At 38.1% G+C, this 16,045-nt stretch overlaps 1 protein-coding gene across 2 annotated transcripts in view; it reads left to right on the forward strand.

The window, feature by feature from the left end:
- The window catches only part of VAV3 (vav guanine nucleotide exchange factor 3), a 396,199-nt gene that overhangs the window by 188,258 nt on the left and 191,896 nt on the right, over positions 1-16,045 (forward strand). For both annotated transcript variants that reach the window (XM_030824967.1, XM_030824966.1), the window contains exons 3-9: positions 21-79; positions 2,216-2,281; positions 6,675-6,783; positions 9,088-9,180; positions 11,293-11,361; positions 13,251-13,354; positions 14,623-14,722. In XM_030824967.1, coding sequence (XP_030680827.1) covers positions 21-79; positions 2,216-2,281; positions 6,675-6,783; positions 9,088-9,180; positions 11,293-11,361; positions 13,251-13,354; positions 14,623-14,722 — 600 coding nt within the window. The remainder of the gene's footprint in view (positions 1-20; positions 80-2,215; positions 2,282-6,674; positions 6,784-9,087; positions 9,181-11,292; positions 11,362-13,250; positions 13,355-14,622; positions 14,723-16,045) is intronic.

The raw sequence follows: 16,045 nt of genomic DNA on the forward strand, positions 1-16,045 counted from the left end.
GTATTTTCCTCTTTTCTCAGGTTATAGAAACATTATCACGACTTTCTCGAACACCTATAGCATTGGCCACAGGAATCAGGTAAGCTCTGTTTTCGTTGTCCATGTGTCCCACTGAGTTCAGTGTAATGATTCTTTATGAAATGGTTACTGTTTGTGAAGCACCTTGCACACAGGTACTATGTCTCATTCATGAAGAGTGCCTGGTATGTAAGTATCCCGTACACATTTGAAATTAATTGAGCAAGGTAGAACTTATTGATAGAGTTGAATAACACATTGGCTAAACATTGTTCTCAATTCACAGGTGACTGTCACTGGTGTGGTTCTTTTTTTTTTTTTTTTTAACTTTCCTCCAACATTTCTGTACATATGATTCATTAAAGTAAACACAAATGCTTAAGTAAATAAATATTTATAAGATGTAATATGTTTATTTCCTGTAGAGTAGAATATAATAATAACTCATAGCTTTTAGGAGTTTAAGAAATAATCAGACAAGTATAAAACGTGTACAAGAGTGCGTATTGAAGGTTCAATAGTAAATTAAAAACCTGGAAGTAAATTGGTTAAATATACTATGGCATCTCCTTGCCATAGAGTATTATGCAGTTGATAAGCATAAAAACATAGATGTGTATGTTGTGTTGAGCCTTCTCTGTTTCAGATACTACATACTTAAGTTAGATCAGTCAGTAAAGATGTATTATATAAGTAACATTAGGAAATAAAGAAAAATAGTCTCTACTCAGCCTGGTTTCATGGAAATGGAATGGATTTTTTTTTTACCTTCTTTATTCAGTCCTCCATATTTCTGTCTCCAGCCATCACAGCCATTTTTCTGTGTCCAGCTCACATTCACATTCTGAGGGAAAGAGGATCCACGCAGGACTTAGCGGGGTTCTCTGCACTGGCTACAAAGCACAGTGAGCTCAGGAAAGATGCCCTGCTGGTACAGGACCTTTCTCAGAAATGGACCATGAATTTGGCAGGTTTCTATGTATGTGGTCTGTCAGCTGGATAAATGTGTAACTCCTAATTTGCTCTTCAATACATGCATACCTTTCATGTCAATATATATTTTATGTTATTATATGTAAACAGATTTTTAAAAGCATGATCAAATTTTTATATATTGATTCTGAAAAATGTAAGTCAGAAGATTTTTCTCCTTTTTAATTTTTTTCATATATATTTTCTACAATGAACTTGCATAATAAAATGTGCCTTAATTTATAAAAAATGATTTTGAGACCACATTTCTCACACGCTGATTTATTTGAAAAACCTAGTCTCAAATGTCTTCGGTATTAATCCATAATTTAATGTGAAACTCTGCTCTTTAATATAACTAGTAATTATTTAAAGCTTATTTATTATTTTGATGGATCCTCTTGTTTTTATGAAACACGTGGTATGCTGGCTGCCTGAAAAGAGTAGAATTTTTGGCACAGTATGCTTACTGTGATTTCGTTAGACATAAATTTAAGGCAGTTATGAAAAAAGGACATAGTACCATGATGCAAACAAGGAAGCCACACAGTGGGAACAGGAGATACATTCAAGTGTGATTTTCTTGAATAGGGAGCAAAGAAAACACTCTATTCTCCCCAAGGTCTGGTTGACTCATTTGTCTAATAAGTGAAAATAAAAAATACAGCTTAAATACCCTAAAGTCTGAGCAGAAATGTCAGGGTCAATGACTGTATATGTAAAGGGCACAATGTTTTTGTCTTCCACTAGTTTTCATCTACACTAGTGAACGGAGCCATGGAAGGTTGATTGTTACAAATTATTTGTTACCAGATCCCATAGCTGAAAAGAGAGGGTGCTGAAGGCAAGGGTACATGCACAGCTGTTTGTTGTCTGACTTGGGATGCTGCAGTGGGTGAGGTGACCCTGCAGGTATGTGTCAGGTGGGAGATCAGATAAGCACGTTATTATGACCCCCTGCACATGTGACTGTGGTGACCAGCTGTAATTGCTTCAGATGATTTCAGGTGGCAGGTGTTACAGCCTCCCTAGGGGAACCCCAGACAAAGCCACTGAGCAGGCACTTTAGGGAAGGCCCTAGACATTGTTAGACATGGTGACTGATTTGACCATTTTGGCAGCAGACAACTTACATATTTAGTGAGAGATAAATGCCCAGCCTGATTGCTGCTCATTCACTCATGGGTTTGTTTTTTTGTTTTGTTTTGTTTTTCCCTCTTCCTAGGCCCTTCCCAACAGAAGAAAGCATTAATGATGAAGACATCTACAAAGGCCTTCCTGATTTAATAGAGTATGTTGAAAATTTTGAGCGAAATTTAGCCACTGCCAATTTATGCGTCCATTGTGGGTTTTAACTGTGGATGTTAAAGTAAGCTATCTGAAGGAGGAAAAGTGGCTTAATTACTGATTAACCTTAAACTGGCTATGGAAAGCTTTACAAGAAAATGTACTTCAACTGGTTTTTAGTTCCTGTTTTGTGTCCCCATGAAGAATTAAGAAACTTACTCCAATGAAGTAAAATTTCTAAGTTTCTCAAAGGCATAATAGAAGTAGTAGATAAAATTGGAGTTAGACAATTAGGGAACAATTTAAAAGAGACAATCTGCTGCTGGAGTTGTGGGACACATAGTGCATGCCTTATAAGTTCAAGGAAGGGAGAGATAAGTGTGGGTTGGAGCTATTCAGGATGTTTTAGTAGGCGGTGTTTATTCTGAACAGAGAATCTTTTTGGGCTCTATTATTTAATAGTCAAGAGAGGCAAAAGGTCCTTGCAGCCAATTATCTTCTGCTGATTGAGTGACTTGTACAGATTACGAATAAATACATACGTGATCCTTACTCCTCAAGGAACTGATGGCTTGGATCAGGCATGTTTGCAAAGAATCATAATAAGAAATAGATTATGCCCCAAGACAGATTCAAATGCTATGGAACTTCATCCATTCATTCATTTATCCTTCCTCATACACCCAACACACTGGGCTTGTTTTGGCCTTGTGACCTTTACACCTGCTATTCTTTCTGCCTGTTTGACTGATCCCTCAGCGTTCAAGTCTTTGCTCAGATTGCTCTACAGAGAGGCCTTCTCTGACTACCCTGTCTAAAATTGCCACCACCCCCTCACATTGCTGTGTTTTTACAGCGTTTGCCAATGCCTGAGACAGTCTTGGTTTGCTTCATTTATTGTTTGTCTCCTCATTAGAAGGTACACTTTTGTGAGGTGTGGGACTTTGCCTTGTTCATGGCTGTATTCCTAGAACTTCACAGTGTCTGGCATATAGTAGGTAGTCAATAAGTATTTGTTTTCTAAATTAATAAGTCAAAACTGCATCTAGCATCTACTGTTTGCCAGGAATTACACCTGGCAATAATAATAAGAGCTTACTGAGTTTCCATTTGTGTGCTAACCAGGTTATATGCACTAGCTTATGTAATACCACAGTATTACTAGGTTGTTATTATATCTTCACAGTTTAAAAGTGAGAAAACTGAATTTTGAAAAGCCTAGTTACTTGCTGAGGGTAATATTGCTAGTAAATTGTAGTCTTTGGATTTGAACTCAGACACTTCTTATTCTAGAGCAGAGGTTGTTAGTCACAGCCCCAACTTCCAGATCTCTCTCAGAGCTTTTAGTAGAAGAGTAGAGGGGGTGAGCACGCCCACTGCAGCCACATGATGGATGGCCAGCAGCTCTTTCCAGGGTAGGTGGCCTTGAGAATGACCTTTCAGTCTCATATTTTAAATATCTATTAAGAATAGTTTCTTATCTCTTAAAATCTCTAAGAACTCACCAACAGTAAGCAAGATAGTACCAGTTGTTTTATTGAATTGGTTGTAATCTTCATAAAGTGACTAAGATTATTGGTAATGTACTCAGATTGTTTAAGGAGAGTGTTTAATTTCTAGTGCTGTGATGCTATTCTTTTTTTTTTTGTGACAGAGTCTTGCTCTGGCACCCAGGCTAGAGTGTGGTGGCACGATCTCAGCTCACTGCAACCTCCGCCTCCTAGGTTCAAGTGATTCTCCTGCCTCAGGCTCCCAAGTAGCAGGGCTTACAGGTGCCTGCCACTGCGCCCAGTTAATTTTTTATTTTTAGTAGAGACAGAGTTTCACCGTGGTAGCCAGGATGATCTTGAACTCCTGACCTTGTGATCCACCTGCCTCGGTGTCCCAACGTGCTGGGACTAGAGGCGTGAACCACTGTGCCCAGCCGACATTCTTTTTTAACCCATACCAGTGGTGACTTACACCTATAAATTTTTATAGCTTCCCCATTTTGTTCTTTTCACTGATGTTATTTAGGCAGAGTTGATGTCAGGATAAATCCAGTGAGGATGCATTCCTAGCTAAATTTGGAGAAAACCTTGGTTTCCTGAATTGGCTGCTCTGAGATGCCAGCCCTTGCTCTGTGAGAGGCAGTCTGCTTTAAATTTCTACCTGGTGGCCAAAGGTCCAAATGTATTTGCAGGATTAAAAAAAATATTTATTTAATATGCCAAGGCTGGTCTCCAACTCCTGGGCGCAAGCAGTCTACCCACCTTGGCCTCCCAAAGTTCTGGGATAAAAGGTGAAGTAGGGTTATCTTAAAAAAAAAAAAAAAAGAAAGCAAATGTATTATCCCTAGAAATGCTTGGTTTTGAGTTTGCTGTGACAGCTTGATTTTTATTCTCAGCTTTATTTCAATTTCTATGGGTAAATATACTTAACTCTAACTTTTGGGGCTGCATTCACCCAAAGGGAAGCCCTTGGAATAAATACTGGCCTGGTCCCCACTGTGGAGGCAATCATTGTTTCCTAAGTTGGGGAGAAAGCCACAGGATGGAGTGGAGAGGGCAGGTAATGGCTACCCTGTACAGTGTCCTTTTAGTATCAGGGTGCCAGACATGCCCGTATGTAGGTGGCCCTACATGTCGATTGTTGTTGATTTATTGACCATTTGAAAAATATCACAGCTTTTTTCTTTCCTGGCTCAGAAATCAGAAATTGTTGACTAAGCTGTTAGCAAGAAAAGCAGCTTTAGTAAACCATTGAATAACAAAAGCCAAACAGTTCTAGACCAGTCTTGTGTGTGTGTTTGCGTTTGTGCACTTGCATGCACGCATGCACTCACACATGCATGTCATTCTTACAGGTCTTAAAATGGAGAAAAGTCGGCCAGGTGTGGTGGCTCACGCCTGTAATCCTAACATTTTGGGAGGCTGAGGTGGGCAGATCACCTGAGGTCAGGAGTTTGAGACCAGCCTGGCCAACATGGTGAAACCCTGTCTCTACTAAAAATACAAAAATTAGCTGGGCATGGTGGCGCGTGCCTGTAATTCCAGCTACCCAGGAGGCCAAGGCAGAAGAATCGCTGGAACCCGGGAGGTGGAGGCTGCAGTGAGCCAAGACTGCACCACCGTACTCCAGCCTGGGAAACACAGTGAGACTCTGTTCCCCAAACAACAACAACAAAAAAAAAAAATAGAGAAAAGTCTGTGCAAATTTATATGATTCATTCCTTTACCGTCATGGGAAATAGTCAAATGTAGGACTTCAGCAAGGTTGACTTTTTTGCAGAGGTGGTCATACTAGGGATGACAAGCAGGAGTGCTGGGATTAGGAGTGCCAGGGAAATTAATTTCAGTCTATTTTTCTTCAGAACAGGATCCCCTCCAATGCAGAACCTGTTTTTTCATCATTTTATATCTCAGCTCCCTCATGAACTCGCCAGACCTTCCTATCCTTTGATGTGGTACAGAGAATGTGCAAACCAATTTACCTGCCCTAATGTTCTCTGGCCAGATTGCCTGTCCAAACCCCTCAGTATGGAAATTATGTTACTGCCAATATGGCTCACCATCTCCCTAGTGTCCCAAAGTACAAAGCTCCTTCCTCTTCCTTCCTCCTCTCTCCCTTATTCTCAGTGTTCACCAAGTCTGGTTGTCCCAGTGTCCTATGTCTGTCTGTTCCTTTCCTCATCTGTCTTTATGTTACTTATGGCTCTGAATATGAAACAGATAAAGGAAGGGTCTGGTTGGTGGGGGACTGGTGGGTTTCCTCTGAATGGGCCTGAAAGAACATGTTTTGAAAACCACTGGATTAGATGCTGATTATAACACTGCAGTAACTGATGCTTTTATAAGACTACTTATGACATATTAGATACAATTTAACTCTCCTGTCTTCTCCATATTGTGCCCACTAATACAGTTGATGAAACTGAGGTCTTGAAATATGAAAAGTGGGAGGCAGTATGATAGAGCAGGTAAAACACTGAGAGTTAAGACAGACTTGGTTTTAAATATTGGATCTGCCAGTGACTACCTGGGTTATTTTTAAAGTCAGATAGCCTTTTGGTCTTTCAACTTCCTCATCTCTTTAATGGATTAAATAATAATGCATACCTGATCATTAATGTTGGGTGAATTATGTAAGATAATATATGTAGAATAATTATTTTTGTGCTTATACATAGTAACTACCCAGTAAATGATAGCTGCCACTGCCCTCGTTGTTGGATTCTGTAGTTGTTTGTCGTTGTACTTATTAAGAGGGACAGAGTTGTAATGTAACCTTTTGAACTCTTCCCAATAATTCCATTTTATTTCCTTTCTGGATTTTTTACTAAAATCCAGTAGGCTATTTGTAGCTATTGCATTTACTGCATAATAGAAAATGACCTTGTATCATATCCTTTGTTGTAGTGAAACCCTTGTGGAAGATGAAGAAGATCTCTATGACTGTGTTTATGGGGAAGATGAAGGTGGAGAAGTCTATGAGGACTTAATGAAGGCAGAGGAAGCACATCAGCCCGTAGGACTTTTGCTTGTTTTTAAAGTTACTCTGAATATTTTATTAGGAAGGACTAATTAACATAATAATTTATGCAACTTCTGCTGGGATTTTTTTTAACCTTTGCTTGCTTATAACTATATAATTATGACTTGTTACTGCATTTGGAGACATGTGCATGGCCTTTCAGAGTTCAAAACAACCGTAGGGAATCTTTGGTCTAATCTTTTCATTTCACCAGTAAGGAAACAAAGTCTGAGAGAGAAATGAAGTGCCACCCAGTTAAATAATGGCAGGGTGGTAGTAGAATAGAATTTTAGGGAATCATGAAATTATACGCTTATAAAAGTAAATTTCTTTTTTTTTTTTTTTTTTTTTTTCCGAGATGGAGTCTTGCTCTGTTGCCCAGGCTGGAGTGCAGTGGCGCAGTCTCAGCTCACTGCAATCTCCGCCTCCCGGGTTCACGCCATTCTCCTGTCTCAGCCTCTCCGAGTAGCTGGGACTACAGGTGCCCGCCACCATGCCCGGCTAATTTTTTGTATTTTTAGTAGAGACGGGGTTTCACTGTGGTCTCGATCTCCTGACCTCATGATCCGCCCGCCTCGGCCTCCCAAAGTGCTGGGATTACAAGCGTGAGCCACCGCGCCCGGCCAAAAGTAAATTTCTTATAACACAGGTAAATTTTTCCCTTTAAATCTGATATAAGATAAATATATATTAAAGAGTATTTCTTCACATTTGTTAAGTGTTAATATGAGGTACCATTTTTCTTTTGTTTCATAAGTCTCCTGATTTTCCTACTCATTTATAAATTTGGTTTCAGATATTGTCATAGCCAATATGAGCCCTCAAAACCTTATCTGCCATTAATATATCCAGAACATTCAGAAAGGATTACTTTGGATTATTTTCTCATTTACAATTTGAAACAACAACAAAAAAAGTCAGTTGCTTAGGTTCTTAATAACTTTTTCTTGTATATTAAAGACTTTTCTTTACCAGCTGTTTGGTAATTTTTGTTTCCACAGTGCTTTGATGAATGTGCTTAGCTCTCTCTATGTTCCTACTTTTAATAAAAGGCTGGTGGGTTGTCCAGTAGCTTCTGTGGAATGGAAACACGTTACCTGCCTGTGTTTGGGAAATATAATGAAAGTGTGGTTTAACCATCGCATAGGCTGACAGCCCATCTGTGGCAGCATTTTCAGAACATTTTTAGGTGACTGAATATCATCTGTGCCTCCTGTAATTGTTAACTGCATTGAGTGCCAGTGCATTCTTCACTGTCTCCCCCAAGGGCAGTCCTCACTCAGCTGATGGGGTGAGCAGTGATAATAATTTAGATGGACAGGACTCTTCTTGTGCACTTGGAAAAGTGCTAAGTGCTTTACACTGTTTATCTCATTTACCATTCATTGGGGTTGGTACTGTAATTCTGACTCAGAATTCTCTGAGTCAGAGAAATTTAGTGATTCGTTCACAGAAAAGCTAACAACAGGCTGGGTGCGGTGGCTCACACCTGTAATCCCAGCACTCTGAGAGGCCGAGGCAGGCAAAGCACGAGGTCAAGAGATCAAGACCATCCTGGCTAACACGGTGAAACCTTGTCTCTACTAAAAAATACAAAAAATTAGCGGGGCATGGCGGCGGGCGCCTGGAAGCTGAGGCAGGAGAATGGCGTGAACCCAGGAGGCGGAGGTTGCAGTGAGCCGAGATCGCACCACTGCACTCCAGCCTGGGCGACAGAGCGAGACTCTGTCTCAAAAAAAAAAAAAAAAGAGAGAAAAGAAAAGAAAAGCTAACAAGAAAACTGGTGTTGAACCTAATTCCATCAGATTCCAGAATCCTTGATTTTAGTGTTGTGCTCTACGACTTCCAGTCTTAAATACTTAGTTAAAAAGTCAAGCAGTAAGATGTTAATGTTGGAAAAAATATTTGAAGGTCTTTACTTACATTACCAAATACCTTTTTATTGTTTTTGGAGTTATTTCTATAGCATTTGTTAAATGTGCTGTACATTAAGGAAACAATCATACACCATTTATGGTGTTTCCAACTTTATGAACATTTTAGTAAGAGATGTTTTAACTTAGAGTGTCTACATTCAGAAGCTTATTTTTTAATCATCTAAATCTTTGTCATTACATTGTTCAAGATTTTTATAAAAACAGCAAAGATACCTCACAAAATGCAGTTAGATGTCTTTCAATTATGTGTTTTATTAGAAAGGAAAGTTTAAGAAAGTCAGCAATGCTTTTGATCTCTACTTCCTGATAGGTTAATATATGATTTTATTAAATCATTTTATTTTGATAATTCTAACTGCAGAAATGTCCAGAAAATGATATACGAAGTTGTTGTCTAGCAGAAATTAAGCAGACAGAAGAAAAATATACAGAAACTTTGGAGTCAATAGAAAAAGTAAGTCATCAGGTATTATTTTTGATGCCCAAATACTGCCTAATATAGTTAATATGTTAGACTCACTGTTTCTTCTGAATGTGTGTATGTGTATTACAATTTTTAGGAGAACTTTGTATTTAAAGATCTCAAAGCAGATTTATTCATTTTACAACTATTTATGGATGTCTTAGTACTGGAATGGCACTGTTTCAGGGACTAAGGATATAGTAATAAATACAACAGTATTCTGATTCTCATGACACTTTTTCCCATGGGAGGATTTAGAATGTAAGCAAATAAATATGCCAGATGGTCATAAGTTTTCTGAAGAAAAATAAGGCAGGGGCATAAGATAGAGAGTAATGGGGGGGAGGGCTGGTGGCATTTTATAAAGAGTGGTAGCAGAAGCCCTGTGTGACAAGATTAAGTGGGCAGCTAAGTGAACTGAGGGTGTAAGCTGTGTGCATATGCCAATGAAGATAATTCCTGAGACAGCCCCTCTGATTGGAAAGTGTTCAGCACGTGCTTCAAGGACAGCAGCAGTCCAGTGTGGCTAGAGCAGAATGAGGGAAGGGGACTGAGCATGAGGTGGGAGAGCTGGTGGGCCTCTAGGCCATGCAGGACATTGGGAAGTGTTGTGAGCAGAAGTGACATGATGTGATTTAAGTCTTTAACCTCTCATTCTGGCTCTTGTGAGGCAAGAGTGGTAACTAAGATAAGAATTAGAAGAAAATTAAGTTAATCAAGTTGACAAAAATGGTGGTATGGGTAGTCATATTCTGAGTAAATTTTAAACAGAGCCAACTGGATTGAATGATGAATTAAGTAAAGGATGTGAAAAAAAGAGGAGTCAAGGATGACTGGTAGGTTTTGGCATGAGCAACTGCACGAATGGTGAAGATTACAGAGGTGGGGAAGGACAGGTTTGGGAATCAGGAGTCTGTTGGAACATGTGAAATTTGTGATACATATTAGACTTTGAATGGGATTTGTTGAGAAAGGTGTTAGGTATATGAATCAGGCATTAAGGGGAAAGATTGAATTGACAAGTAGATTGGGCCATTATCATCACACAATGGCATTAAGGCCCTGGGACTAAGTGAGATCACCCTAGTGAATGCATGTTAGGGAAGAGGTTTGAGGCCACCTCTCCAGACTCTCACATTTACAGGTTAGGGAAAGAAGTGAAAGTATGCAAGCATTGTTTAGAAGAGTAGAAGAGTAGATTGACTAGGGAAGTGTAGTAGCACTATGTAGCGTTACAGGCCCAGTTGAGTTTTGTGGTCATATTTAAAATTAGACGATCGGTAATGTCCATGGTTAACTTCTTAGATACAGTCACAAAATATGTGGCAAGTTAGACTTGATCAGGGTGTTTGTTTTTCTAGAAAAGCACAATGGAAGAAGAGAGGGTAAGAGGATTTACAGGGAAGTGATTCATGGAGTATAAACTGGGTTAGGAGGGAAATGAGGACATGACAGAGGTGGGACGGTTAGTGGACTGGCTGACCCAATTCCTTGAAATTAGTGCTATGGAGCATATGAAGTTGTTGATAATGACAAGGTCTGTGAGAATGGCCATCAGATTTGGGAGTTGAGCTAGGGTGGAGCACAAGATTATTTGTGGTCAAGGAACTGAGAGACCAGTACCGGAAGGATCCTCTGCACGGATACCGAGAATGAAAGAGATATGGTAGGTCAGAAACTAAATTCTCAAGGAATAATTCATAAATTGCACACATAGATTATTGATCTGAGGGATCTAGAATCTCCACAAAACATTTGGGAGATGTTACTGTGTAAGTCTTCATATACGTCTCCAAAATGTTGCCATTGTTTGCCAACTCAGACAATAGTGTTCTTTTCTTCCTTCCTTTTGGAAGCATTTATTGTCTAAATCATTTTATTTTATACTTTAAATGTATTAATATTAGCTTGTATTTATATCTTTATATATCTATTCAAGTGTAAAGTCTTTAAGTTAGAGAAAATAGTTTCTGCACTTTTGGTGTTTATAATGCTGATCAACAATTGACTTTCAAAAAATATTTGTTGTTTGTTTATGAAAAACTATTATATAGATGAGGACAAGTTATACTTAATTACTGTTTTCTTCTTATTTCCTGGTAGTATTTCATGGCACCACTAAAAAGATTTCTAACAGCAGCAGAATTTGATTCAGTATTCATCAACATTCCTGTGAGTAAAAATATGCTAGCTAAAATTGTGGTGTACTTCAAAAAAATCCTATTTCCTTAGGGGGTTCCAGATCCCTATTTTAACACTCTTTTGTATTCTTTAAGAATATTGGCCTTATTTATTTTTTTTTTGCTTTTCCAGCTTTTATATCCTTATTTTCTTGAAATAACTGATGTATCATATCTTCAACCAAAAGTCAGTCAACATGTATGAAGAACACAAATGGAAAAATAACTTTCATGTGTTATTCTTAACTGTTTGTCATGAAGAGGTAGTCTCAAATAGTCTGGGGATCCACTTCCATCCCCACACTTCCCTGTGGAGCTCTGTTGTTCTTCCAGCCCCTCAGACCTTGTCTTGTAGATGATGTCCTCACCATATCAGTTTCCCCTACTTTCCTCCATTCCTCTACATCTTTGACCTCTACTATTTGGTGCTTTCTACTTCCAGTTGTATCAAGTGTAACTCCCATTTCTGAAATAGACTACTTCCTTATGATTTGCCAGACTATTTTAATTGTAAAATTTGAGGAGATATTTTTTGTTTACATTTATGTAAGCATTTCAAGTTTCAGGGCACCTTACCAGAATCTTACAATCTTAAAAGGATATTTGCCCAGAAATCTAGAAGCAAGCTAAATGCCATGCCAAGTGAGGTAATGCTAGGCAAGATTCAAGTTCTCAGACCTCTAGGACTTGCTTTGGTTTCTACATCCCCACCCCCATGCATGCGCGTACACATATACTGATACATGTATATGAGCTTTTGTGCACAGACCTGCTTGTATTACCTGAACAGTTCTTTATATTTTGATTCTATTGTGTTCTGTGTTGCTCAGTAGCAGTTGGTAAGCAATGGCATGTCATCCTTATCCCTGATTTTGGCCGAATGAAGACATTCTTGTTGATTTATAACGTGCACAATATCCGCTGAAGGTTTAGCACTAAATAAACTGCACATTTGGGGAAGATAAGGATCTTGAACCACTTAAGTATGGCCTTTATAACTTAGAGCCCACATCTTCATGTTTACTTTCTACACCACTAAGGAAAGAGCATGCTGTGGAGTCAATGTGTGCTCCAAGGTACACAGGATGAGATAATGGGAGAATTGGCACCTAGTTCAAGTTGCCTCATATCCTGGCTATGACATGTATTTACTGCCTGACTGAAAATTAGTTGCTTATCAGGAAAAATGTGAAATTCTGACATTTTGAGTTGCTCTGGTAAACTGTCGAATACAATTTATTTACTCCTTATTTATGCCATTAGTTGCCTGGTTTCAAGTAATTTAGTCTGATTATTGTTAGCTTAGCACCAGGACACCACTAATTGACCAAAGTACAAATCTACATGTCTGTGTCACAAGGACGTGAGTCATTATTTTATCCTGTCAATAAAACATTAGGCACTTGGACAGTTTTATTTAAAAAATTTACAGTGATTATAAAACAAAAATAAGCTGTACATATTTTTACACAAGGAATAAATTATCCTTTAATAACTAGTGAGATAATTTCTTTTTTCACAGGACACTGACATTTCAACTGAGATCTGAAATTGCCGTTTCCCATCTGCATGGCCTGTCTCCCTCTCTTCTTCTCCCTCTCCTCTGCCTTCCTCTTATCTTCCTTCTTTTTTCTCCTTTCCTTCCCCTACTCTCCCTCCTCCTCTTCTACCCTGTCCTCTCCCGCTGCTTCCTCCCCTTCCTCCCCCTTTCTCTCCCCACTCTCCTTTTCCCTCTCTCTTTATTGATGGAAGCAGTTTTATATATTGAGAGCATTCAGCATATCCTGAGTGGCAAGTCTAGCAACAAAAAGTTTTCTGGGTTTGGGGTATATTTTTTGGTTGTGATTCCTACTTTCCTTTCACATTGTTTTCTTTTCTTAGGAACTTGTAAAACTTCATCGGAACCTAATGCAAGAGATTCATGATTCCATTGTAAATAAAAATGACCAGAACTTGTACCAAGTTTTTATTAACTACAAGGAAAGGTAACTTTTGAAGTTTAAGCTTTGTGGGTCTTAGCTTGTAATTATAGTGAGGATTAGTATTAAAATAGCTAACAAATAGCTATTACTGCTGTTTATTACACTACTACCTGAGCAGTAATTAGAACATAGGACAATTACTTTCAGAGTAGTAGTTTGAGTTCTATATATGTAATTTAAAAAGAAAAAAAGAAGAAAGTGGGGGGAAGGACCCAGTATGGTGCTTATTTTTTTGCATCACAAATCAAAAGGCTAAGTTTCTTTTATAGGCTTTATCATTACTGAGCGATGTAATCTTCAGTAAGTCATTTTAACTCTCTGAGCCTCTGTGTCCCCATCTGTAAACATCGGAGGTAGATTAGCTGGTACCTAATGCTTCTTCCACTTTTCTTCCAATTCTAGTATTTTATGACACTCTATTTTGGAGTATTAGATTCACAGAGTCAGTTTCCCTTTCTAAGTTAAAAAAAAATCTCCTGACAACCTATATGAATTGGAGTATCAAGAAATTTTGCTTAAAATATAATTATCTCTCTTTTCAAATCAAGCAATGTATTTCCTAGTACTAAGAAGTGGCTAATGAATTACTTTGCATCAAGTCTTTGATAAATATTCACATCTTATTAGTAGTGTCTTTTTTCCAGTGGAGAGTTAAGAGAAACAATAAACCAACGGACCTCTTTGCAAAATATTTGTATTACTACAGAGATACCTTCCCTGAAGTGGGTCAGATTCCATGTGATATGAGTTATCTTCTGTCCAGAACAGTTCAGGTCTCTCATTTTCCTCTCTTCAGATGATTTATGTTCCTTAATTAAAAAGTAGCAAGGAGTAGGAGGTTTAATAATGAAGGAGTTATATGTAGTGATTGGCATAAAATTGTAATAGAGAATAAAACTTTCTGAGTGTTTAGAGATAAAGTTTATCTCTTGTAAGAGCTTTAACAGAAATTTTAAATTTGGTTTTGGAATGCATTTATGTCTACTCAAATAACATTAACAGTCATCCAGCCAGTTGGTAAATTCTACCTGCTATAAAAATGTACATAGAATTAATCTCATTCAAAGTTGTAACTACAAATTAGTCATTACTATAAAAATGAGTGACCCTTATTCTATGAATGTGTATGTGATATGTATTAAAAATAATTTCTACTGCTATTTTGGTTATCCCTAACTGTGGTTTTAAAGAGGTGAAGATTCTGCTTGTTTCCCCCCTCCAGTTCATTCTTGGTTTTTGTCTTAGAGATTTCTTCTCTTTTTCTCTTTCAGATTGGTTATCTACGGGCAGTACTGCAGTGGAGTGGAGTCAGCCATCTCTAGTTTAGACTACATTTCTAAGACAAAAGAAGATGTCAAACTGAAATTAGAGGTGCCTATTTATTTTTAGTTTATGACATAAAGCAAAATAAACCTAAAAGCAATGTATTCCTCTTTGTGATCAGTGCAGCAGTACATTTCCCATTATTTTAAATATAATTTCATGTCAATTTTATAAAATATTTAAATAGCTCTATAAAATAGTAATATGGTAGTAATAGTAACAGTCATAAAAATCTAACATTTATGGCCCTGTGTTTTACATGCATTATCTCATTAGGTCCTTCTGACTCTGTGAGATAGGTACAATTAATTTTCTCATCTTATGAGAAAGCTGAAGTTCAGAGAGATCATGAATAACTTGCGTAGACAGTAAGAAGTGCAGGATGAGTGAGATATGTTAGATAATGTATACGTAGATTTAAAATGTTTACCAGTTAGCTGGGCAGGGTGGCTCATGCCTATAGTTCTAGCTACCTGAGAAGTTTAGGCCAAGGAGGATTCACTTGAGCCCAAGAGTTTGAAGCTGCAGTGAGCTATGATTGCACCATTGCACTCCAGCCAGGGTGGCAAAGCAAGACCCTGTATCAAAAACAAAATAAAAAAGATGTTTACTAAAAATATGACATTTAGAGTCAGATGTATTAAAAGGGCATGCATATTGCCCACAAGAAGGAAGAGAAGACAAACACAAATGTGATAGGATTAAATAACGTGTGATAAGCACTGTATAATAGGGCTCTGTAAGACTGAATCTACCCACTTCAATGGGGGTAGATTGTAGAGGATTCATCTGAAGAGGCAGCATATGAGTCAGGTCACCAAAGAATGGGATGAGCTTTGACAGATGAGATTCTATGGAGAGCATTCCTGAACAGTTGGTATGTCTTGACCAGAATAGTTGGGAAAGTTTGAGAGGTGGCACGTAGGCCAGTATAAACACAGTGCATGATCACAGCAGTATATAAGTCTAGAAACCTAGGTGAAATTGTGTTTTTTTTTTCCTGAAGAGGAGTTCGAGGACTTCATGCTTTCAAAGAACTTTTGAACAATGTTTGTTGTATCAGTTACTGTATTATCCATGTATTTGAATTTTATTAAATTTCAGGTAGTGATATATAGCCAGCTCTTAAATTTAACAGTGTGTGGCTTATTTGCCTGTTTAATGTCCCTTTTCCTATTCTTTGTTCAGTGTAGCTCTGAGGTCAGGGGAGAAGGGGCAGGTGATTTTCAAATCAGAAGCCCTTCGCTGTTTTGCCTCTCTGGCATGATTTCATAGCTCACAACTCCCACAAAGGGAAACTATTGCTTAGACAGTTTGCACGTTAACAGGCCACCTGTTAACAGTAACTGTACTAGATACATGATCTTTTTG

The sequence above is a fragment of the Nomascus leucogenys genome, chromosome 12 (assembly GCF_006542625.1).
Source record: "Nomascus leucogenys isolate Asia chromosome 12, Asia_NLE_v1, whole genome shotgun sequence".
Taxonomy (NCBI): Eukaryota; Metazoa; Chordata; class Mammalia; order Primates; family Hylobatidae; genus Nomascus; species Nomascus leucogenys.